The following is a 26,354-nucleotide window of genomic DNA, read 5'->3' as shown; positions in this document are numbered from 1 at the left end:
AGCGAAGTGAAGCAATTTATTGGAGGGGGGGGGGGGGGTGTCGACAAACAGCTGGGCCCCTGAAGCTTAAGGCTTGATCAAGAGCAATGCGGAGGTGCAACTGGACGAGCTGCTGCCTTGCTGCACCAGAGACAGAAGGTTCGATCCTGACTTCAGGTGCTGGCTGCATGGAGTTTGCATTTTCACATGGTTTTCCTCCGGGCGCTCCAATTTCTTCCCACATCCCAAAGACGTGCGGGGCTGTAGGTGAATTGGCCTCTGTAAACTGCCCCCCCCCCCAGCATGTGGGAAGCAGGTGCAAAAGTTGGATAATATAGAACTAGTATGAACGAGCAATAGATGGACTTGATGGGGCAAAGAGCCTGTTTCCAAGCTTGATCTCACAATAGACAATAGGTGCAGGAGGAGGCCATTCGGCCCTTCGAGCCAGCACCACCATTCAATGTGAGCATGGCTAATCATTCTTAATCAGTACCCCGTTCCTGCCTTCCCATACCCCCTGATTCCGCTATCCTTAAGAGCTCTATCAAGCTCTCTCTTGAAAGAATCCAGAGAATTGGCCTCCACTGCCTTCTGAGGCAGAGAATTCCACAGATTCACAACTCTCTGGAGAGGAATGGGTGGGAGGAATCAATTAATCAAATGATGGAATGACCATAATTGAGCATGGGTAAATGGCCAGAGTTGGCCACGGGATTTCACAAGGTTATAAACATTTTAATATAGTTCCTCTCTCTGGCTCCAACATCATCAATCATCAAAGCTTCATTACAATCGAGGTTCTGACGACAATGTCTTCACAAAGGACCAGCACACAGCATGATGGGACAAAAAGAAACAAGGACACAAGGATCTGCAGATGCCTGTTTGCACAGAAAATACACAAAGTGCTGGAGTAACTCAATGGGTCAGGCAGCATGTCTGGAGGCCATGGACAGGTGATGTTTCAGGACAAGAGTCTGAAGAAGGGTCCTAGCCTGAAATGGAGATAGACACAAAAGGCTGGAGTAACTCAGCGGGACATGCAGCATCTCTGGAGAGAAGGAATGGGTGACGTTTCGGGTCGAGACCCATACCCAGTTATAAGAAGGGCCTCGACCCGAAACCTCACCCATTCCTCTCCAGAGATGCTGCCTGTCCCACTGAGTTACTTCAGCTTTTTGTGTCTGTCTTCTGTTTAAACCAGCATCTGCAGTTCCTTCCTACATACTCCTAATCTGAAACATCACCTATCTATTTCTTCCAGAGATGCTGCCTGATGTACAGTTACTCCAGCACTTTGTGTATTTTTTGTGCGAACAAGCATCTGCAGTTCCTTATGTCTGCATGATGGAATATCTACGTTTCCATACATGGGTGCTTGTGGTAACACACCATACTAGGGTTCCGCTGGCATTTTTCCATTCCACTGGGCAACGATACTAAAGACTGACACTCAACCTGATATCAGTTCCACAAAATTACTCTGGTGACAAGTAATTGCAAGAGGAGGGGCCAACATGGCCGGTTCGCAGATCAGGGATCAGCTCCCGGGAGATGTTGTCAGGGTTGGTATGAATGGAAGTAAGAAGCAGATTGTGACTCGGTGGTACCAGATGGCCATGGTGCATGTATTAAGAGCTTTACCTGACAGCTAATGACTGGGAATAAGTCCCTGAAAATCATCAGCTTGTTAGATTACCTATCAATTGTCACTGCATTGCAAAAGAAAACAGGAGATGGAGATTCGAGAGGATTTTACCGGAATGGTATCACGGTTGAATACCATGCCTTCTCCATTTGGTGAGGGCGAGTGCTAATTGGATTATGGTGGATTGGTAAGAGTGTGAGTATGTACGAGTATGTGGTTGTGTGTGCTGATATGTTCTGGTGTGTGCGTGTGTGTCTCTCTGCCCGTGCGCTGCGTGTGTGTGTGTGTGTGTGTGTGTGTGTGTGTGTGTGTGTATGGCTGTGTGTGTGCAGGTGCATTGCTTGTGCATGTGTGCTGATATGTTGTGGTGTATGTGCGTATGCACATCTATGTGTGTGTTGCTGCATGTGTGTGTGCATGTGCGTATGTGTGCATGTACATGTGTGTGTGCATGTGTGTGTGCATGTTCGTGCGTGTGTGCGTGCGCATGTGTGTGCATGTGTGTGTGTGTGCATGTGCGTATGTGTGCATGTACATGTGTGTGTGTGCATGTGTGTGTGCATGTTCGTGCGTGTGTGCGTGCGCATGTGCGTGCATGTGCGTGTGTGCGTGTGCGCGAACTCGAGCACTGGCAGAAGACTCACCGTTGCAGGGGCTTAGCAGGATAACATGGAGGTCCTTTTTAATCTTGCATCGTGTCAGCTTCAATGCACATTCATTGTCGTAGGTCACCCCATCAGACCCACACACCTAGTCAGAGAAAGGCAGGCAATCAAAAGGAGAAAAACACATCTAGAAAGGAAAATTATACTGTTGAGCAGAGGTAGCCGGGTAATCATGATATCAGACACTCCCAGTGGATTTTAAAACAAACCCATAAGCAGAAAAAATCCTGGAATAAAGGAATAAAAGGACGTTTGTTTGTTTCGCAAAGTGTTAAACACTATCCCAGGCTCATAAACACCCCCTCCAATTTTGTGCAGGTCTATTTAAAAAAAACATGATTTTGAAGTTTAATGTCTGCACAATGTCTTAAAACCTAATGAACAAACGACCTCGTCTTTGACCTCTCATGGTTCTCTTGATTTGCTGACTAAGATACTAGTAAGGAGTCAGAGACTCATGCAGCATGGAAACAGGCTCGTCAGCCCACCCTGTCCATGCCAATCAAGATGCTCACCCAAGCTTGTCCTGTTTACCCACATTTGGCCCATTTCTCTCCAGACCTTTCCTTCCTATGTACCTGTCCAAATGTCTTTCACATGTGTTTTTGTATCTGCCTCAACTACTTCCTCTGGCAGCTCGCTTCGATGAGAATGGACAAGGCACGATCAGTAGGTTTCCAGATGGTATGGTAGAATGTGAAGATACTTATGAGGCATTACAGTGACATTTTGTTCAGTTGGGCGAGTGGGCCGGGGAATGGCAAATGGAACTTAATTCAGATAAATGTAAGGTGTGGCATTTTAGGAAGTCGAAAGAGGGCAGGACCTTTCCAGTTTACAGTAGGGCCCTGGAGAGAGTTGTGGAGCAGAAGGATCTAGGAGAACAGGCACTTAGTTACCTGAAGGTGGCGTCACAGGCAGATAGGGTGGCGAAGAAAGCCTTTGGTACATCTGCCTTCATCAGTCAAGGAACTTTGTATTGAAGTTGGGACATTATGTACAAGACACTGGTGAGTCCACTTTTGGAGTATTGTGTTCAATTTTGGTTACCTTTCTGGAGGACAAGATGCCATTAATCTGGAAAGGATGCAGAGAGGATTTACGAGGGTTTTGCCTAGGCTCGAGGGACCGAGCTATGGGGAGAGTTTGGACAGGCGAGGCTAATTAACCATTCCTCAGCTCACTTGCCCAACTGGTCAAGAGGTGATTAGTTTAATGGCATCACATTCAGCACTGACAATGTGGGCCAAAGGGCCTGTCTCGTGCAGTGGTATTCTAGATTCTCCGTTCGCTCCATGCCTTCAAGAGAGTTTGTGGCAAGAAAGCAGAAAACGATGTCCAACGAACACCACACATAATCGACACAAGAGATTAAAAGTTTTCCATCCTTGTTTATATTGGTTTTTGCCCCAGTGACCGGTGAAAACAAAGATGTATGCAGTACTGGTTGCTATTGACAACAGCACCATTAAATCTTTCAAGGTTAAGATTTCCAATCGAACGGGCCATCATTTCAAGGAATTGCACTTTTAATGGGCAAAAGCATTCCAAGCCCAAGCCAATTGACATTTGAACCCTCATCTCTATTTCAAGCAATTGCTTTCCGAACCCAAAAATGCAGCCCTGTAGCTTCTTGAAGTTAGGAATTAATTCCACTGTGGGAACATTGCCAGTGGGTAGATGTGGCCTTTGTAGAACACAGCAGAAAGACGGCACTGTGACATTGCATGGGGGTTGAAGAAACATGGCTACCTGTCCACAATGGATGCCGGGCTACCTGTCCACAATGCCGGGCTACCTGGCTGTAATGCCGGGCTTCCTGTCCTGCTGCTGGGGTACCTGTCCCAATGCCGGGCTACCTGGCCACAATGCCGGGCTACCTGTCCACAATGCTGGGCTACCTGTCCACAATGCCGGGCTACCTGTCCTGATGCCGGGCTACCTGTCCTGATGCCGGGCTACCTGGTTGTAATGCCGGGCTACCTGTCCTGATGCCGGGCTACCTGTCCACAATGCCGCGCTACCTGTCCACAATGTCGGGCTACCTGTCCTGATGCCGGGCTACCTATCCACAATGCCGCGCTACCTGTCCACAATGCCGGGCTACCTGTCCTGCTGCTGGGCTACCTGGCCACAATGGAGGGCTACCTGTCCCAATGCCGGGCTACCTGTCCACAATGCCGGGCTACCTGTCCACAATGCCGGGCTACCTGGCTGTAATGCCGGGCTTCCTGTCCTGCTGCTAGGCTACCTGGCTGTAATGCCGGGCTACCTGTCCACAATGCCGGGCCACCTGGCCACAATGCTGGGCTACCTGTCCCAATGCCGGGTTACCTGTCCCAATGCCGGGTTACCTGGCCACAATGCCAGGGTACTTGGCCTGATGTGTGCAGGGAATGGATGAGGTAGTGGGATAACCTTGAACTAGTGTGAATAGGTGATCGTTGGGCTTGGTGGACCATGCTGTATTTCCAATTCTAAAACTAAACTAATGCATAAACAGCACAGGGGCACAGCTGCTCGGACTGCTGCCTCACTCACAGCGCCAGAGACCCGAGTGTATTCCCGACCACTGGTGGAGTTTACATGTTCTCCCTGTGACTGTGTGGGTTTCCTCTGTGTGCTCCAGTTTCCTCACACCTCTAAAAGATGCCCAGGGTTGTTGAGTAATTTTCCTCTGTAAAAAATAATATTGACCCTGGTGTGTAGGGAGTGGGTGAGAAAGTGGGATAAGATAGAACTAGACATGATCGATGGTCAGCGTGGAACCGATGGGCTGAGGGGCCTGTTCCCAGGCTGTATCTCTGAACTAAAATGAAATTCACATTCAGGATTGGGCAAACTCGTTGGCTTAAGGTGGGGGCGTTACTGCAGAATCTCACCCGCACAGGGAATGCTTAATAATGGCTCTGAATGCAAGCAGAATTAATACAAGGGTGTCCCAGCCCTGGCCAGTGCTCTGCGTGATGCTGGAAATGAGCTATTGATAGACTGAAGGCTGATTGAAAGGGAATAAAGATCGGCAGAAGTTAACTTAAATAACAGAGACATCACTGCTGCCATTACTCATTAATATCTCCCATCAGAGTTGCTGCACAGAAAGCAGTCTCCTGCTCAAAACATCCCAGCCCCTGAACACAGAACACAGAGCAGTGCAGCACTGGTACTGGCCCTTCGGCCCACAATGTCCGTGCTGACACAGACGCTGGATTTCTGAGCAAAAGAACTCTCTGCTGGAGGAAGTCAGCGGGTCAGGCAGCATCTGTGGAGGGAAATGGGGCAGGCGATGTTTCCGGTCGGGAATCTTGTTCCGACTGAGGAGTCACTCTCTGATTTATTGGTGGTGAGATGTCACAGAACAAGAAGACAATGCAGCACACTGACAGGCCCTTCGGCCCACAATGTCCGTGCTGGACATGACGCCAGGATAAACTGCCTGGGCGGCACGGTGGCGCAGCGGTAGAGTAGCTGCCTTACAGCGAATGCAGCGCCGGAGACTCAGGTTCGATCCTGACTACGGGCGCCGTCTGTACGGAGTTTGTACGTTCTCCCCGTGGGTTTTCTCCGAGATCTTCGTTTTCCTCCCACACTCCAAAGACGTACAGGTATGTAGGTTAATTGACTGGGTAAATGTTTTAAAAAAATTGTTCCTAGTGTGTGTAGGATAGTGTTAATGTGTGGGGATCGCTGGGCGGCGCGGACTCGGTGGGCCGAAGGGCCTGTTTCCGCGCTGTATCTCTAAAATCTAAAAAAAAAATCTGAAAACTAATCTCATCTGCCTGCACGTGATCCATAACCCTGCATATTCACGTGCATATCTAAAAGTCTCTTAAACGCTTCCATCACCCCCTCTGGCAGCGTGTTCCAGGCACCCACCAACCTCTTCAGTCAAACACTTGCCCCACACATCTCCTTTAAACTTTCCTCCTCTCAACTTAAAGCTATGCCCTCTCACAAAATGGTCCCCGCACACTAACACTATCCAACACACTAGGGATAATTTTACTGAAGCCAATTAACCTACAAACCTGTATGTCTTTGGTGTCTGTTAGGAAACCGGACCACCCCTAGAAAACACACTTGAGAAGGTGCAGATTCCGTACAGGCAGCACCCGTAGGAGGGATCGAACCCTGGTCTCTGGCACTATAAGGTAGCAACTCTACCACTGCGCCAGAAGGCTGCAGATCCTTCTTCAGACTTCTACTTCATACTGTCCATTTCAACCACTCCAATGGGAGCAGGTTCCACACCGGCCTTCTGTTTAAGAGAAGTTTCTCTTAAGTTCTTCTGCAGACTTATTGAGAAGATTAGAGAGTGATGTAACTGGGCTTGAACTATCACCAACTGTCCTGCTCGCTCCGAGTGAAGACCTTTAGTATCCCTCAACCAAGAAAGTTCATGTTACCTGAGTTTAATCCTCCCTTTGTAGGGAGGAGATGCAATTCCACAAAGTTGGCCAAATCAAAAAGATATGAGAATGGAAATGACAAATTAAACACTTTCGATTTCTTTACTAATGTAGCCTGAAGGATTATATGAAAGGCATTGGCTGTAATTTATATGTACAGGGACACCGCGGCGAATGCTCATCAATCATCGCTTTGTATTTGTTTTTACGAAGTGCAAGGGTAAAAGAATTATTTTCGCACAAGGTTTTGTCTTAATTTGTGGAGATGCCTGTGGCAGTGGCATGGAACGGGGGGGGGGGGGCAATTACTCACAGGAGACCAAGGGACACCTTGGCAGGACAATCCACAATCGCACGGGCCGTCTTCCGAGTCCTCGTCCCACATCCCCCCGTACTTCCGGCACTTTTCCTGCTCGCACTCGTTATTGTCACCGGAGCCGGATCCTCCCGAGCCACATTCTGCCGGACGAAGGAGACAAACAGATACAGGATTGGGATGGGAGTGTGGAAACAAGGAACTGAGGATGCTGGTCTACCAAGGAAAGACGCAAGATGCTGGGGGGCGGCACAATGGTAGAGTCCCAGAGACCCATTTCGATGCTGTCTACGGGTGCTGTCCGTTCAAAATATGTGACTGCGTGGGTTTCCTCCTGGAGCTCTGGTTTCCTCTCACATTCCAAAGACGTGCAGGTTTGTAGTTTATTTGGCTTCTGCCCCTAGTGTACAAGATAGAACTTGTGTATAGGGAATCGCTGGTCAGTGTGGACTTGGTAGGCCGAAGGGCCTGTTTCCGCGCTGCATCTCCTAAAAATTCAGCGGGTTAGACAACATCCCTGGAGGACATGGATAGACGATGTTTCAGAACGGAACCCAAATTGTTATCTATCCATGTTACATAGAAAAATATAGAAAATAGGTGGAGGAGTCGGCCATTCGAGCCAGCACCGCCATTCAATATAATCATGTCTGATCATCCAAAATCAGTACCCTGGTCCTGCGTTTTCCCCATATCTCTTGATTCCTTTAGCCCTAAGAGCTAAATCTAACTCTCTCTTGAAAACATCCAGTGAATCGGCCTCCACTGCCTTCTGTGGTAGAGAATTCCACAGATTCAGAACTCTCTGGGTGAAATTTTTTTTCCTAATCTCAGTCCTAAATGGCCTATCCCTTATTCTTAAACTGTGACCTCTGGTTCTGGACTCACCCAACATCGGGAACATTTTTCCTGCATCTAGCCTGTCCAATCCTTTAAGAATTCTTATATGTTTCCATAAGACTCCCTCTCGTCCTTCTGAATACAAGCCCAGTCAACCCATTCTTTCATCATATGTCAGTCCCACCATCCCGGGAATTAACCTGGTGAGCCTACATTGCATTCCCTCAATAGCAACAATGTCCTTCCTCAAATTAGGAGACCAAAACTGCACACAATCCTCCAGGTGCGGTCTCACCAGTGTGTGTAGGGGAGGGGGTGCAAGGGCAAATAGAACACAACACACCACCGACAGTGGAGAAACCAGGTGGGAACACAGGGGAGCAATAAACTGCAGATGCTGGAACTCAGAAACAAAAGTGGCAAAATGCAGGAAACACTCAGCAAGTCAGACAGCATCTGAGGGGAGACTGTCATATGCTGAAAGATTGGAGTGACTAGGCTTGTATACACTGGAATTTAGAAGGATGAGAGGGGATCTTATCGAAACGTATAAGATTATTAAGGGGTTGGACACGTTAGAGGCAGGAAACATGTTCCCAATGTTGGGGGAGTCCAGAACAAGGGGCCACAGTTTAAGAATAAGGGGTAGGCCATTTAGAACTGAGATGAGGAAAAACTTTTTCAGTCAGAGAGTTGTGAATCTGTGGAATTCTCTGCCTCAGAAGGCAGTGGGGGCCAATTCTCTGACTGCATTCAAGAGAGAGCTAGATACAGCTCTTAAGGATAGCGGAGTCAGGAGGTATGGGGAGAAGGCAGGAACGGGGTACTGATTGAGAATGATCAGCCATGATCACATTGAATGGCGGTGCTGGCTCGAAGGGCCGAATGGCCTCCTCCTGCACCTATTGTCTATTGCCTGTTGTCTATTGTCTATACACAGAGATAATAAGTTTCAGGTCAAGAACTGGGGAAAATAAGAAGACATTTAATTTTGCAAAGAAGGGGTAAAGTGGAGGGAAACAGGCCCTTTGGCCCTCCAAACCCACACCGACCAGTGATCCTCGCACATTAACACTACCCTACACACACGTATGACAATTTACATTTATACCAAGCCAATTTACCTTCATTCCTGTACACATTTGGAGTGTGGGAGGAAACTGAAAATCTCGGAAAAAACCCCACGCAGGTCACAGGGAGAACGTACAAACTCCGTACAGACAGCGCCCGTAGTCGGGATCAAACCCGGGGTTACACAAAAACAAAAGAATTGCTCCAATTTTTTCCTGTTGTGTGTGTTGTCAAACTAAGAACACAGGAGCAGGAGTGTAGGCCACTCGGCCCATCAAGCCTGTTCTGCCGTTCTATATGATCATGGCTGATCTGCTCCAAGACGGTGACCTTATTGAGGTGTACAAGATTGTGAGCGGCATGGATAAAGTGGACACTCACCGTTTTCTTTCCAGGGTAGAAGAGCCTAAAACTAGAGACTGCAGGGTTAAGGTGAGAGGGTAGAGATTTAACCGGTACCTCAGGGGCAACCTTTTCACTCAGAGGGTAGTCTGCAACTGGAATGAGCAGCCAGAGGAAGCTGTAGAAGTGGGTACAATTATGGCTTGTAAACGGCATTTGGGCAGGTATATTAATCGGAAGGGTTTGGAGGGCTATGGGTCAAATGCAGGCAAATGCCAGAGGGTGGTGAACCTGTGGAATTCACAGCTGTGGAGGCCAAGTCATCGTGTATTTTAAAAGTGGAGATGAATAAGTTCTTGATTAGTAAGAGCATCAAACATCGCGGGGAGAAGACATGCGTACGGGGTTGAGAGGGAAAAATAGATCAGTCATGATTGAATGGCGGAGCGGACTCGGTGGGCCAAATGGGTTAATTCTGCACCCGTGTCTTGTGGTCTCGCCTAATATGCCAACTTGGCCGGCATGCACGAGTTGGGCCAAAGGGCCAGTTTCCCTTGCTTCTCAGCTCCATGTCTCTAGGTTATGATGAGAGAGCGTGGACGTGAAATATCAGCTCTGCAGATGCTGCCTGGCCCGCTGAGTTCATCTCGTATTTTTCTCTTTTCATTTCAGATTTAAAAACATTCATAGTCTTTTTGTTTTGCTTTTCGATAACATCTGTCTGGCTCTGCCTCCAGCGGTTCAACATCGAGTTGTCGTATATTACGTGTCGACATCCGATGCGGATGATTTTATTCTGAGTTATGGCCGTGTATGATTTGAATCCATAGACTATTATAACAGGCAAGTGTTATGTGGCAATGAAAATGGCAATCACTCTCATTTATGAGACTGTGAGAATCAAATTTACAGTATCTACTGAACAGTCTATAAATGTGCAGTCGGCTTCAAGGCACCAAGCTTAGATTCCTTCAAGCCCTCAATTTCAATTGCTCCCAGTGCTCACTCACCCCTCCTCTTTCACAGACCTGGCCATTTTCCAATGTTCTACAGATTCAGGATCAGTTCCTGTGGATTGGCGGATAGCTAATGTTGTCCCACTTTTTAAGAAAGGAGGGAGAGAGAAAATGGGTAATTATAGACCAGTTAGTCTGACATCAGTGGTGGGGAAGATGCTGGAGTCAATTATAAAAGACGAAATTGCGGAGCATTTGGATAGCAGTAACAGGATTGTTCCGAGTCAGCCTGGATTTACGAAGGGGAAATCATGCTTGACTAATCTTCTGGACTTTTTTGAGGATGTAACTAGGAAAATTGACAGGGGAGAGCTGGTGGATGTGGTGTACCTCGACTTTCAGAAAGCCTTCGACAAGGTCCCACATAGGAGATTAGTGGGCAAAATTAGAGCATATGGAATTGGGGGTAGGTTACTGACATGGATAGAAAATTGGTTGGCAGACAGAAAGCAAAGAGTGGGGATAAATGGGTCCCTTTCAGAATGGCAGGCAGTGACTAGAGGGGTACCGCAAGGTTCGGTGTTGGGACCCCAGCTATTTACAATATACATTAATGACTTGGATGAAAGGATTAAAAGATGATACAAAGCTGGATGGTAGTGTGAGCTGTGAGGAAGATGCTATGAGGTTGCAGGGTGACTTGGACAGGTTGTGTGAGTGGGCGGATGCATGGCAGATGCAGTTTAATGTGGATCAGTGTGAGGTTATCCACTTTGGTGGTAAGAATAAGAAGGCAGATTATTATCTGAATGGTGTCAAGTTAAGAAAAGAGGACGTACAATGATATCTGGGTGTCCTAGTGCATCAGTCACTGAAAGGAAGCATGCAGGTACAGCAGGCAGTGAAGAAAGGCAATTAAATGTTGGCCTTCAAAACAAGAGGAGTTGAATATAGGAGCAAAGAGGTCCTTCTGCAGTTGTATAGGGTCCTAGTGAGACCGCACCTGGAGTACTGTGTGCGGTTTTGGTCTCCAAATTTGAGGAAGGATATTCTTGCTATTGAGGGCGTGCAGCGTAGGTTTACTAGGTTAATTACCGGAATGGCGGGACTGTCATATGTTGAAAGACTGGAGCGGCTAGGCTTGTATACACTGGAATTTAGAAGGATGAGAGGAGATCTTATCGAAACGTATAGGATTATTAAGGGGTTGGACACGATGTTGGGGGAGTCCAGAACCAGGGGCCACAGTTTAAGAATAAGGGGTAGGCCATTTAGAACGGAGATGAGGAAAAACCTTTTCAGTCAGAGAGTTGTAAATCTGTGGAATTCACTGCATCAGAAGGCAGTGGAGGCCAATTCTCTGAATGCATTCAAGAGAGAGCTAGATAGAGCTCATAAGAATAGCGGAGAAGGCAGGAACGGGGTACTGATTGAGAATGATCAGCCATGATCACATTGAATGGTGGTGCTGGCTCGAAGGGCTGAATGGCCTCCTCCTGCACCTATTGTCTATTGTCTAAAGTCTATAACATTTCTGCCTCACCATCACCTCAGCCAAAAGCCTCATTTCACCACCATGGCGGCACGGTGGTGCAGCGCAGAGCTCCTGCCTTACAGCGCCAGATACCCGGTTCAATCCTGACTACAGGTGCTGTCAGTACGGAGTTTGTACGTTCTCCCCGTGACCTGCGTGGATTTTCTCCGAGATTTTCCGTTTCCTCCCACACTCCAAAGACATGCAGGTTTGTAGGTTAATTGGCTTGGCTATAAATGTAAAATTGTCCCTCGTGTGTGTCGGGTAGTGTTAATGTGCGGGGGTCTATGGTTGGTGCGGACTCGGTGGGGCCGAAGAGCCTGTTTCCGCGCTGTATCTCCAAACTAAACTAAACAGGCATTCAACCTGTTAAGAGAGTCAATGTTCTCAATCTTTATTTAGAACTTTTGTTAATTAAATATGAAAACATTGTGAATAGGATCATATTTTCCATCGGTTTATGGATCAGTCGTTATGCAATCAACCCCAACAAACCTTTATTTAACATGCACAGTGTAAACATTTATACTCCATTCCAGACTTGAAAAATCAATCCCGTATCGATCTCTGAGTATCAAATAGCTAGCACTTTGCACCAAATGACATTGGACAATTTAAAAGACTTCGGATTTTGCCACACAATAGTCTACCGTGACAGGTTTAATGTGAGAGTCTACCTTCAAACGTTGAATCTTTTCCCAACCCTTCTCGACACGAAGCAAAAATCTAACGTAGACGCGTGTGTTAACGTTTAATCCTTCCTGCTCTTCACATTTCTGCGATAATTTTATTATTATTAATTAACATGGAGGAGATTTGTGGAGCCAACGAGTCCAGTGCAGGATTCCGGCTGCTCGTTTAACTAAAGGGTGGCTATGCTGTTCCTCGAGTTAGGTCGCAAAGACTAGGAGACGCACAGCACTACGTTGATAACTGACTTACTGGATCGTCAGCTTTAGAAAGCAGAGGAGATTATACACCCAAGAAGGGCAGTGAGCGAGGCTATCTTATGCGTTCAATGTTCAGTCAATCAATGTTTTCTTTGTGCTTGATTTCCTGCACTCTGCCCATTAGCTTCTCGCCAGAAGCTGCAATAATTCTCTCTAAATATATTCACCGTCCTCGCTGGGTGACTGAGCCCAGGATAGAGTGGAGAGAGCAATCATCACCAGGTACAGCCCTGGGTCGGGGCAGAAGGTACCAGCCCTAAAAAAGCCCAGGAGCGAAGAGATAGTGGAAGCACCTAGGATGCAAGGATTCACAATAGACAATAGATGCAGGAGTAGGCCATTCGGCCCTTCGAGCCAGCACCATCATTCAATGTGATCATGGCTGATCATTCTCAATCAGTACCCCGTTCCTGCCTTCTCCCCATACCCCCTCACTCCGCTATCCTTAAGAGCTCTATCTAGCTCTTTCTTGAATGCATTCAGAGAATTGGCCTCCACTGCCTTCTGAGGCAGTGAATTCCACAGATTTACAACTCTCTGACTGAAAATGTTTTTCCTCATCTCCGTTCTAAATGGCCTACCCCTTATTCTTAAACTGTGGCCCCTGGTCCCGGACTCCCCCAACATTGGGAACATGTTTCCTGCCTCTAACGTGTCCAACCCCTTAATAATCATATGTTTCAATAAGATCCCCTCTCATCCTTCTAAATTCCAGTGTATACAAGCCTAGCCTCTCCAGTCTTTCAACATATGACAGTCCCGCCATTCCGGTAATTAACCAAGTAAACCTACACTGCACGCCCTCAATAGCAAGAATATCCTTCCTCAAATTTGGAGACCAAAACTGCACACAGTACTCCAGGTGCGGTCTCACTAGAGCCCTGTACAATTGCAGAAGGACCTCTTTGCTCCTATACTCACCTGCTCTGAAAGGATCAAACACAGTTGCAAGGTAAAGCCGGTCAGGTTTGCTTGGGTGCAGATGAGGACTGTTTCCACAGAGGACCCATGCAGTCAACTATCTCAGCCTCAAAGTGCTCCTTCGCACCAGGATAGGGATTAATGAAATACGGACTGATCAGTGCCTTTTAAAGTGTAGGAAAAAAACTGCAGATGCTGGTTTAAATCGAAGGTAGGCACAAAATGCTGGAGTAACTCAGCAGGTCAGGCAGCATCTCGGGAGAGAAGGAATTCGATGACATTTCGGGTCGAGACCCTTCTTCGGACTGATGTCAGGGGAGGGGGCGGGACAAAGACTAGTGGGAGAACTGGGAAGGGGGAGGGGAAAGAGAGGGACAGAGGAACTGTCTGAAGTCAATGTTCATACCGCTGGGGTGTAAGCTGCCCAAGCGAAATATGAGGTGCTGTTCCTCCAATTTGCGCTGGGCCTCACTCTGACAATGGAGGAGGCCCAGGACAGAAATGTCAGATTGGGAATGGGAGGGGGAGTTGAAGTACTGAGTCACTGGGAGGTCAGGTTGGTTAAGGCGGACTGAGTGCCTTTTAAACCATCAGCATGACTCCCCTTTATAAAGCCTCAGCATGACTCCCCTGTTTTTATATTGTCCCTCATAAGTTGTTCAGATCTTTACCGAACATTGATGTCCCTCCATCCCCAGGACGTGGTGCTTACCGTCATCACAAGGGCCCTCTTTAACCACCTCAATTTTCCTTTTCTGCTGACAGGAGGCAGATTGTAGATCACAGAGGTGCAGATAGGTGATGCCGTCAGTGCCACAGACCGAGACGATGGCTTGGTTCTCACACCGTGGGCACACGCAACGATTGTCACTGCACTTTGCCCCAAACAGGCAGATGGAGCTGCCGCATAGCTCTGTGGAACGGAACAGAGAGAAGGAACTGAGTGGGAAGACCAAGACAGATAAAAGCTCTTATCCCAACGGGCATCCGCGATGCAGGACAGAACGCCACACGAGATCCTTCTTCCCTGCGGCTATCAGACTGTACAACTCCTCCCCCTCCTGTCATAGGGTAGACAGACTCCCCCACCCCCCCCAATCTTTGCACATCCCCAATCCTTTCCACTCGTCACTTTAATTTAATGTTTCTTGTATTTTGTGACTGTTGGCAGAACAATTTCCCCCCTGGGATAACTAAAGTTCTATCGTATCGTATTGTATCTCAGTCACTTATTCTGCTCTTAAAATGAGTTTTGGAGCTGCATCTCCAGACAGCAGATGCTGGAATCTTGAGGAAAGTGCGGGGCAGGCAGAGTTACTGTGGAGGGAATGGTTAGGTGACTTTTCGGGTCAGGACCCTTCTTCAGACCGAGAAAGAGTCCCTACCCCAAACGTCACCTATCCATTTCCTCCAGAGATGCTTCCTGACCCACTGGGTTACTCCACCACTTTTTATTTCATTTGCGACTGCCATTGCCCGGAGAAAGTAAAAACACAATGGTAACAGATCACATCATCCCTGAATTCTCATTCTTCACACAAATCCTCACACTGGCTTGCTTCTTGACCCTGAAATCTCCAACAGCGGAACTTCACTGTGCAGGAAGGAACTGCAGATGCAGGTTTGTGCTGAAGATAGACACAAAGTGCTGGAGTAACTCAGTGGGCCGGGCAGCATCACTGGAGAAAAAGGATGGGCGGCATTTCGGGTTGCAACCCTTCTTAAGAGACTTGTAACTCTGCATTTATAATACCCCATGTGCATTACTTACGGCACTCTCCCTGGCTCGTGACTTGGATGTCTGTTTGCGTGATGCAGGATAGAACATGCAGCTCACACTCGTTCTTGTAGGTCCTACCATCTGTGCCACACACCAGCTGCTGGGAGCTGACACACTCTGTAGAGCAAACACACTTCCCCGTCTCTGCCTCGCAGATGGCACCAAATTGGCAGTTCCCACAACGATCTGGAAGCAAAACAAATAATGACATCAGCCGAATGCCAACATGATACCTCTCCCGGCCGATCGGCACAAAGACAACCAGGTTACGCACACGGTTGGCGCACTGGCAGACGCCCGAGGCACGCATTTGGGTGGTTCACACAAGGAGTGCAGGCACTGACACTCAGATATTTCACAGTTCCCCCTTTTCATTCTTCAGGATTCGGGTGGACTAGCAAGTTAGACAATGCCACAGGACCTTCTCATTCATGCCATTCCACAACGCCTTGGCTTTGTTTGGTTTAGTTTAGAGATACATCGCGGAAACGGGCCCTGACGGCCCACCGAGTCCGCACTGACCAGCGATCCCCGCACATTAACACCATCCTAGGACAATTTACACTTGTACCAAGCCAATTAGCTTACAAACCTGTACGCCTTTGGAGTGTTGGAGGAAACCGGAGATCTTGAAGAAAACCCACGCGGTCATGGGGAGAATGTACAAAACTCCGTACAGACAGCACCCGTAGTCGGGATCGAACCCAGGGTCTCTGGCGCTGTAAGCGCTGTAAGGCAGCAACTCTACCGCTGCGCCACCGTGCCGCCCACAAATGCCATTACAGACTTTGGTTTTGCAATATCATGTTCTGGTTACCAAGTATTACTGATAAATGTATTTGTTTTTTCATTGATTATTGTATATTTATCTGTGTATTGTCAAGTTAACGGGCCTGTAAAGCTGCAGCAAGCAAGAATTTCCTTGTTTCATTGCCGGTACATGTGACAATTAAATACTCTAGACTCCTGAACTATTCAGGTATTTACACGTCACCTAAGCTTTGGTCCACTCCAGTTCATTAACTCGACTAGCATTTGATAACTCGTTTCATTCTACTGCGTACTCTCTTGTGCATATCTAACATCTACTAAGTGCATCTACCCCACGTGCTTCAGCTAATCCTCCAGGTGGTGGTAAGCAAATACTGATGGGAACAGCAGGTTCAATCGGAAGCCTTGCTATGAAACTTTAATGAGACGATTTGAACTTCTGAAGAACGGCTTAATGACAAGAATGAAATCAATCAATCCAACCAAAGGAAAAGCGACCAGATTTCTATCACGGTAACTGCTTCTTAAATAATTGCAAGGTTTAGAGTGTTAGCATTGAGGTGATTTTTGATTCCTCTCAATGCAAAAGATATGGGAGTCGAATAATAACGCTGCTTGGTCACAACAGTGTTGGTGAGACTTGTAGTTGGTCTCTCTGGGACTATTCTTGCTCAATCTTAATTTTATGAGCACAGCTACAAAGAGAATAAGCAAATGCCAATAACATTAATGAGTGCTGTTAAAATCAGCACCATGAAGAGAGTTGCCGAGAAATTCACTTCTCATTTGCGGTACCCTCGCTGGAATTTAGAAGACTGAGGGGGGATCTTATAGAAACATATAAAATTCTTAAGGGGTTGGAGAGGCTAGATGCGGGAAGATTGTTCCCGATGTTGGGGAAGTCCAGAACCAGGGGTCACAGCTTAAGGATAAGGGGGAAGTCTTTTAGGACCGAGATGAGAAAACATTTCTTCACACAGAGTGGTGAGTCTGTGGAATTCTCTGCCACAGAAAGTAGTTGAGGCCAGTTCATTGGCTATATTTAAGAGGGAGTTAGATGTGGCCCTTGTGGCTAAAGGGATCAGGGGGTATGGAGAGAAGGCAGGTACAGGTTACTGAGCTGGATGATCAGCCATGATCATATTGAATGGCGGTGCAGGCTCGAAAGACCGAATGGCCTACTCCTGCACCTATTTTCTATGTTTCTATGTAACGCCAATAGCCCGGACCCATTGCATTAAAAATGACCAATACCCCCTTCTACTGCGTCATTCAATGTTCCAAACCTTTTTGTCTCGAAATCAAACTCATTTGATCCCCTTGGTTTATGCATCGATCTCACTTGTGGGCAAATGTGGTCAAATGTGGGTAAATGGGGCTAGTGTAGATGGGTATCTCGGTCGGCATGGACGAGTTGGGCTGAAAGGCCTGTTCTTGTGCCATATGACGCAATGACTATGGGGACGATATCAAAGTATCCAATGCTCATATCAAGAGAAATCGAATCAATACCTGGATTTGGTCCTGACCTCTGGTGTTGGGATCTGTGTGGCGTTTATGCGTCCTCCCTGTGCCTGCATCCTCTGACTTCTTCTTGTTTCTTCCCACATCCCAAGCTTACCCATGGTTGGGCAATTGGCCACTGTAAAGTGTCCTAGTCCTAGTATGAGTTGGAGAATTGGGATAGGTGTGGAGGGTGGGAGAGAAATTAGTGGATGGGAGTGTGTGGAGAACATTTACAGTAAGATTACTGTAAATGAGTGGTTGATGTTCTTTGGGGACTCAATGGGTTGAAGGGCCTGTTTCCACTTTCATAATTTTGTATACTTCTGTCAAGTCACCCCCTCAACCTCTGATGTTTCACAGAAAACAATCCAAGTTTGTCTAACCTCGCCTTATTGGTAACACCATCTAATCTGGGCATCATTCTGGCAATCAACATCTGCACTCTCTCCAAAGCCTCCACATCCTTCCTGTAATGGGGCAACCAGGACTGCACGCAAGACTCCAAATGAGGCCTGACCAAAGTCGTATAAAGCTGGCTCTTATGCTAAATGCCCTGGCCAACGAAGGCAAGAATACCGTACACATGCTTTACTACTCCATCTAATTGCATTGCCAATTTCAGGGAGCTGGGGACTAGAATCTCAAGATCCATCTGCACATCAATGCTGTTATGAATCTTGCCGTCTGGGCTGAACGTAATACTCACTTAAACACCTACTCTGCCATTCAAACTGACCTGGGTGATCTGCTCCTGGCCTCAACTATCCCAAATCTCAACAGCCCATAAACCCTGATCTCTCAAAACATCATCCACTTCCAACAATAAGCTGGTCTTTACAACATTCTGGGATAGAAAAACCCAGCGATTCACCACCCTCTGTGAGAAGGAATGTCAACGTACTTCAGTTTTAAATGACCATGCTTTGTCTTTAAATTACATCCTATCATTTGAGGATCTCCCCCTAGTGGAAATGTCTCAAGAATGACCCCAGTCAAGCCTCATAGGATCGTGTCTGTTTTAATGAATTTATCCATCATTCTTCTAAACTCCAAGAAATAGAGACCGGGGAACCTCCTTTTGGATGTCTCTGATGCTATTATATCCTTTCTTAGAACAAGGGACTGCTAGGGGCAACATGGTGGCACAGCGGTAGAGTTGCGGCCTTACAGCGCCTGGGTTCGATCATGACTACGGGTGCCGTCTGTATGGAGTTTGTACATTCTCCCTGTGACCTGCGTGGGTTTTCCCTGGGTGCTCCAGTTTCCTCTCACACTATTAATTATACAGGTGGTAGGCTAATTGGCTTTGGTGAAATTGTAAATTGTCCCTAATGTGTGTGCAGGATAATGCATTGTTAGTGTGCGGGGATCGTTGGTTGGCATGGACTCAGTGTGCCGTAGAGACTGTTTCCAGGCTGCATATCTAAACTAAACCAAAAAAACTAAACTAAACTGTGCTCAATATTCCAGGTGTGGCCTCTCCAACATCCTGTATAACTCTGGAATCTATATACTAAAACTCTTGTTTGTTTGTTTGTTTGTTCCTGAACTACAGCCAAAACGGTACACGGTAGCGCGACAATTTTAGGCCCTCCTTACTCACCGTCGGCCCATTGGTGCTAATGGAAGAAGTTTCATTGAAATCGGTGTTATATTTTTAAAGTTATTCACATTTTAAAGTTTAAATCTATCTCCTAGGGAGGGAGGGGGGAGGAGGGAGGATAAGGAGGGTTTAGGGGGATGGATTGGGGGGGTGGGGAAGGGGAAGGCGGGAGGGGAAACGAGGGAAGGGGAGGGGGAGGGGGGAGAGAGGAGGGGTGGGGGAGAGGGTGCTGCACCAATGCAGGAGAGGTTTGGGCCCAATGAGGTTATTCACTTTGGAAGTAAGAATAGAAAGGCAGATTATTATCTGAATGGTGTCAAGTTAGGAGGAGGGGGAGTTCAACGAGATCTGGGTGTCCTAGTGCATCAGTCAATGAAAGGAAGCATGCAGGTTCAGCAGGCAGTGAAGAAAGCCAATGGAATGTTGGCCTTCGTAACAAGAGGAGTTGAGTATAGGAGCAAAGAGGTCCTTCTACAGTTGTACCGGGCCCTGGTGAGACCGCACCTGGAGTACTGTGTGCAGTTTTGGTCTCCAAATTTGAGGAAGGATATTCTTGCTATGGAGGGCGTGCAGCGTAGGTTCACTAGATTAATTCCCGGAATGGCGGGACTGTCGTATGTTGAAAGGCTGGAGCGATTGGGCTTGTATACACTGGAATTTAGAAGGATGAGGGGGGATCTTATTGAAACATATAAGATAATTAGGGGATTGGACACATTAGAGGCAGATAACATGTTCCCAATGTTGGGGGAGTCCAGAACAAGGGGCCACAGTTTGAGAATAAGGGGTAGGCCATTTAGAACGGAGATGAGGAAGAACTTTTTCAGTCAGAGGGTGGTGAAGGTGTGGAATTCTCTGCCTCAGAAGGCAGTGGAGGCCAGTTCGTTGGATGCTTTCAAGAGAGAGCTGGATAGAGCTCTTAAGGATAGCGGAGTGAGGGGGTAAGGGGAGAAGGCAGGAACGGGGTACTGATTGATAGTGATCAGCCATGATCGCATTGAATGGCGGTGCTGGCTCGAAGGGCTGAATGGCCTACTCCTGCACCTATTGTCTATAAATCTTATTTCAAAACCAATGAAATCATACTGTAGGTATAGCAACGGCTTGAGAAAATAATCAAAAGAAGACATATTCAATCTGCTCTGCAACTCACTAACATTGTTGCTCCTCAGCATTTCTCTCCTTGGTCCTTATGAACCCCCCACAAGACTCAAACCAGAGTTTAAGACTGGTGCCATTTATGCTGCATTGGCCTTTCTACATGGTTCATTCATCCCATCACTTTGGGCTGCATTTGGAACCAGTGTTAAGCAGTCGCATATTAGAGGAGTGAAAATTTAATAACGTTACTCCCCTCAACTCAGCAAATCACTCCTGATCCAAGGTTATATTCGCTCAATTGCAACATCCGTTTGTAGATTTAAATTAAGGTCATCCCCTGTTAAAATATAATGGCTTCCTATCAGCATCACCTGTCTCCTGAGTTATGGAGATAGTTGTTTCAATAGCATCTCAGACGCTTCATTAAGGAGTGTTATTGATAACACCTACTGCCCTGCACTAAAATTGCAGAGAGATTAATAACAGTGTGTGACAATGGGTAGAAATTGGATTCAATATAAAACCTTAATGGGATGTCATTCTGCTTTCCACGCAGCGTAGGCTGTGAGGAACCCAATAACCCATCCTGGCTTCGGTTCCACGCAACTGCCATAACTCACATTAACCGAATATTATACATCAACTGGAAAGATTAGATCATTTCACAGTAAGAATGGAAAAGCAACAAATTGAAAGGAGACACATTTTTTTTGCGAAAATAATTTAACTCGCAAAATGAGCAATAACGACAAGATATCCCCCTTGAGAAATTGTTGTTTGCCGGGGAAGTTTCTGAAGTCATTCAAAACCAATTGAAATGTAAAAAGCTGCACACGAGCCCAGGCATTGCACAGAAAATTGTTGCAAATTGAAATTATTTTCATCACAAAGTTTCGTAAAACTTTCCAGGGCGAAAAAGGATTAAACGATGATGTGTATCAAGAGAATGGATGCACAATGGATAACAGGTGAATGAACGGCAAAGTTTGACAAGAGAGCCTGGTAGAATTTATGATTGATTTCCACTGGGGAGTGAGTTCAGTCAAATGGGATTTAAAAAATTGTGCTTGATCCCAGCAAGAGGCAAGAAAAAAGGAAAATGGTAATATTGCAGGGAATTCTCTACCCTGCCATCCAATGTTGGTGTAACGAGGAGTGGGGCAGGCAGAGGATGTGAGTTGGTTGGTTAGTGTTGTGAAGTAATTGGTCAAGAGAGAGGAAGGAGCCTGCCTTGACACATTCATTAAAGACAAAACCAGATTTGTTCCGAATGCTTTAGAGTTGGGGAATAGTTAAGGGCACTTTGCCAAAATCCGCCGGAAATCTGGAATAAAACGGAAAGTGTCGGAAGTCCGCTGCAAGGCGAGCAACATCTGCTGATTACATCTGGAATTAACAGCAGTAGTGGTGACCATGAAACCATGTGTCATAAAAACCCATATGGCTCATTGAGGTCCTTCTGACAGATTCAAATCGGCTGTCTCGACCCAGTCTGGCCAGCAAGTGACTGCAGTTCCTCCAATGTACATAACTCTTAAATGCCTCCTTAGCAATCGAGGAAATTAAGAATTGACAGGAAAAGCTGCCCCTGGCAGTAATATCCACCAATTCTGAATGGTGGCACAGCGGTAGAGTTGCTGCCTTACAGTGCCAGTAGACCCGGGTTTGACCCGGACTATGGGTGCTGTCTGTACAGAGGTTGCACGTTCTCCCTGTGACCGCGTGTGTTTTCTCCGAGATCTTCAGTTTCCTCCCACACTCCAAAGACGTACAGGTTTGTCGGTTAATTGGCTCGGCATTATTGTAAATAGTCCCTAGTGCGTGTAGGATAGTGTTAATGTGCGGGGATCGCAGGTCGGTACGGACTCGATGGACCGAAAGGCCTGTTTCCGCGCTGTATCTCTAAACTAAATAAACAAAATTAAACCTCTACTCCCAACGCTCTTGACCCTTCTCTTGACATCACCCACAATGGCAGGCCATGACCTAAAACATTACTGTTTCCCTCTCCTAAGATTGATGAGATGTGGTACATCAACAAACACTCTCTTAGACTTCTACAGGTCAACAGCAGAGAGCATATTGATTGGTTGCATCACGACCTTGTTCGGCAATTCGAACACCCAGGAATGAAGGAGATTTCACAGATTGGTAGACGCTGCCTGGTCCTTCACTGGTACTGACCTATTGAAAGGGATCTATTGAAAGCAGTACCCCAAAAAAGCAACCAAATTCATCAAAGAATCACACCAACCTGGCCAAGCTCTCATTTCATTCCTGCTATTGGGAAGAAGGTACAGCGGCCTAAAAACAGTGACGACCAAGTTCAAGAACAGGTTCCCAGCACACCATTAGGGTCCAGAACATTACACAACACTAATCTTCAGCTATAAACTACGATGGACTGTTTTTGATCAAGGACATTGGGTTTGTTATTTGCACGAATCTAAGTCTAAGGCCCCAATCGGTCATGGCTGACCATGGGTGATGCATCCTGGGTGTTGGCTGCATGCTCCAAACCTCGGCTAGAGCAGCATGGATGTGTGGTTGGATGCAGGCCTGGGCGATGTCATATGAAGGATAGGCTGTTGCCCGTGCAGCACGTCCCCCCTCTCCACGTAGCTGATCGATCCAAAGTGGCACGAGTATAGCGGTCAATAATTTATTGAATTTTTGTTTGTGATATACTATCTATGCACATTGTTGTTACAGGCCTCTTAAGCTGCTGCAGGCAAGATTTTCATTCTTCCATTGTCGCTACACATGACATTTAAACACTCTTGACTCTTCTTGTGACATAAAAGAAAGCCGTCACCCATGATGGCAGGCCATGAACTTAAAATGTTACCTGTTTCCCTCTCCATAGATGCTGCCTGCCCTGCTGAGTATTTTCAGCGTGGGCTGATTGTACATTAGTCAGGCTCAATTTGCTCAGGTGTGCTTGGAATTGGCTCATGGCCCAGACTATTCCCAGCTCACATCTTAATGTTCACAGAGGTTCTTCATCGGGGAAGGTGTGGCCTGTATGCCACGACACGCTCCACATGAACCCAGGTCAGGTCCCCCACCTGACCACTGCGAAGACATGCCCCACTAGTTACCTAGTATTATGGTTATTAAATTGGTGATTTTTTTTGTATTATTATATTGTTATTTGTGTATGTTACGTTTACAGCCTTGTTAAGCTGCTGCGTGTAAGAATTTCATTGTTTTGTTATCTTTTTTTAGTTTCATTTAGTTACGAGATACAGCGCAGAAACAGGCCCTTCGGCGCACCGAGTCGGTGCCGACCAGCGATCCCCACACACTAGCACCATCCTACACACTAGGGATAATTTACAATTTTTAACGAGGTAAATTAACCCTCAAACCTTTATATCTTTAGTGTGTGGGAGAAAACCAGAGCGCCCGGCGAAAACCCACGTGGTCACGGGAAGAACATACAAACTCCGTACAGACAGCACCCGTAGTCAGGATCGAACCTGGCACTGTAAGGCGGCAACTCTACCACTGTGTCACAGTGCCGCCCCTAATTATCATATGTATTGTCCCTGTTAACACATACGACAATTAAATACTTTTGACCTCCCATCAGCAGTCCAAATTTTGGGATTCAAATGTTGGGAGGCACATTTGATATTCTTTATTCACAAAATGCTGGAGTAACTCAGCAGGTCAGGCAGCATCTCAGGAGAGAAGGAATGGGCGACGTTTCGGGTCGAGACCCTTCCTCAGACTGATGTCAGGGGGGGGCGGGACAAAGGAAGGATATAGGTGAAGACAGGAAGACAGTGGGAGATCTGGGAAGGGGGAGGGGAAGAGAGGGACAGAGGAACTATCTAAAGTTGGAGAAGTCAATGTTCATACCACCGGGCTGCAAGCTGCCCAGGCGAAATATGAGGTGCTGTTCCTCCAATTTCCGATGGGACTCACTATGGCACTGGAGGAGGCCCATGACAGAAAGGTCAGACTGGGAATGGGAGGAAGAGTTGAAGTGCTCAGCCACCGGGAGATCAGATTGGTTAATGCGGACTGAGCGCAGGTGTTGAGCGAAGCGATCGCCGAGCCTGCGTCTGGTTTCGCCGATGTAAATAAGTTGACATCTGGAGCAGCGGATGCAATAGATGTGGTTGGAGGAGGTGCAGGTGACCCTCTATCTCACCTGGAAAGACTGTTTGGGTCCTTGGATGGAGTTGAGGGGGGAGGTAAAGGGACAGGTGTTGCATCTCGTGCGGTTGCAGGGGAAAGTGCCTGGGGATGGGGTGGTTTGGGTAGGAAGGGACGAGTGGACCATGGAGTTGCGAGGGAACGGTCTCTGCGGAACGCAGAGAGGGGAGGGGATGGGAAGATATGGCCAGTGGTGGGGTCCCGTTATAGGTGGATGTTGGCGGATGATTTGTTGGATATGCTGGCTGGTGGGGTGGAAGGTGATATTCTTTATGTTCATTTAATAACAAAGTTTAACATTCTCCACAACGGATGCCGTTTAGATCCAACTGTTGTGATCCAAAGTATTATTTAGCTGGGATGGTACACTATTTTTCAAAGGAACAGAATTTCCCAAACCCATCCTCCTCCTTATTGCCACTGAAAACACATAATTTTTTTTCAAGTGAAAAGCGCATCCAAATATCTTGGGAATTATCCCACAAGGGTACTGCTAACCGTGACTTAATTTACTCTTGTTCAATTGCAAATGTAATTGCCTTTGAAACTTTTTTTACACACAAAGTGACTGTGTGTGTGTCACCAGACACTTCCCGAGAGTTAAAACAGAAACACTCAGCAGGTCAGGCAGCAACCGTGGGGAGAGGAGCATCATCGCTGGTTGAGGAATCATAATGCGAGAGTCAGGAAGTCATGATGCAGCTCCATAAGAGTTTGGTGAGGCCGCATTGCAGCATTGCATGCTGTTCTGGTCACCCCATTACAGGAAGGGTGTGGAAACCCTGGAGAGGGTGCAGAAGAGGTTTTCCGGAACGGTGCCCGAGAAAGGGCGGCACGGTAGCGCAGCGGTAGAGTTGCTGCTTTACAGCGAATGCAGCGCCGGAGACTCAGGTTCGATCCTGACTACGGGTGCTGCACTGTAAGGAGTTTGTACGTTCTCCCCGTGATCTGCGTGGGTTTTCTCCGAGATCTTCGGTTTCCTCCCACACTCCAAAGACGTACAGGTATGTAGGTTAATTGGCTGGGTAAATGTTTAAAAAAAATTGTCCCTAGTGGGTGTAGGATAGTGTTAATGTATGGGGATCGCTGGGCGGCACGGACTTGGAGGGCCGAAAAGGCCTGTTTCCGGCTGTATATATATGATATGATGATATGATATGAATAGAGGGTATTAGCTCTCAGGAGAGGTTGCTCAATCTTTCATTGTTTTCTCTAGGACACTGGAGGTTGAGGGAAGAACTGCATCTGCTGGAAATATATAGAATTATGAGAAGCATGGATGGAGTGGAGAGTCAGAACCTTGTTTGCCAAGGTGGACATGTCAAGCATTGGAGGACATAGCTTTAAGTTGAGAGGGGAAAAGTTCAAAGGAGATTTGCAGGGCAAATATTTTTACACAAAGGGTGGTGGATGCCTGGAACGCACTGCCGAGGGTGGTGGATGGAAGCAGATATGAAAGCGTCGTCAAGAGGCACATGGATATGCAGGGAATGGAGGGATTATGGATCATACACAGGCAGGTGAGATTAACTTGGGTAGGAGAATAACTGCAGATGCTGGTTTAAATCGAAAGTAGACAGAAAATGCTGGAGTAACTCAAGAGGGTCAGGCAGCATCTCAGGAGAGAAGGAATGGGTGACGTTTCGGGTCAAGACCCTTCTCCAGACTGATGTCAGGGGAGGGGGCGGGACACTGATCATGAAGCCAAGTTAAAATAACCCAAAACGTCACCCATTCCTTCTCTCCATAGATGCTGCCTCTCCCGCTGAGTCACTCCAGCATTTTGTGTCTA

General features: G+C 47.0%; 1 protein-coding gene across 10 annotated transcripts in view; it reads right to left on the bottom strand.

The window, feature by feature from the left end:
• The window catches only part of agrn (agrin), a 519,366-nt gene that overhangs the window by 95,415 nt on the left and 397,597 nt on the right, over positions 1-26,354 (bottom strand). For all 10 annotated transcript variants that reach the window (XM_078425207.1, XM_078425208.1, XM_078425209.1 and 7 more), the window contains 4 exons: positions 15,406-15,600; positions 14,347-14,547; positions 7,018-7,163; positions 2,275-2,380 (listed from right to left, as the gene is read on the bottom strand). In XM_078425207.1, coding sequence (XP_078281333.1) covers positions 2,275-2,380; positions 7,018-7,163; positions 14,347-14,547; positions 15,406-15,600 — 648 coding nt within the window. The remainder of the gene's footprint in view (positions 1-2,274; positions 2,381-7,017; positions 7,164-14,346; positions 14,548-15,405; positions 15,601-26,354) is intronic.

Source organism: Rhinoraja longicauda, chromosome 30, assembly GCF_053455715.1.
Source record: "Rhinoraja longicauda isolate Sanriku21f chromosome 30, sRhiLon1.1, whole genome shotgun sequence".
NCBI classification, from domain to species: Eukaryota; Metazoa; Chordata; class Chondrichthyes; order Rajiformes; family Arhynchobatidae; genus Rhinoraja; species Rhinoraja longicauda.
This window is presented reverse-complemented; position numbering and strand designations above follow the sequence as displayed.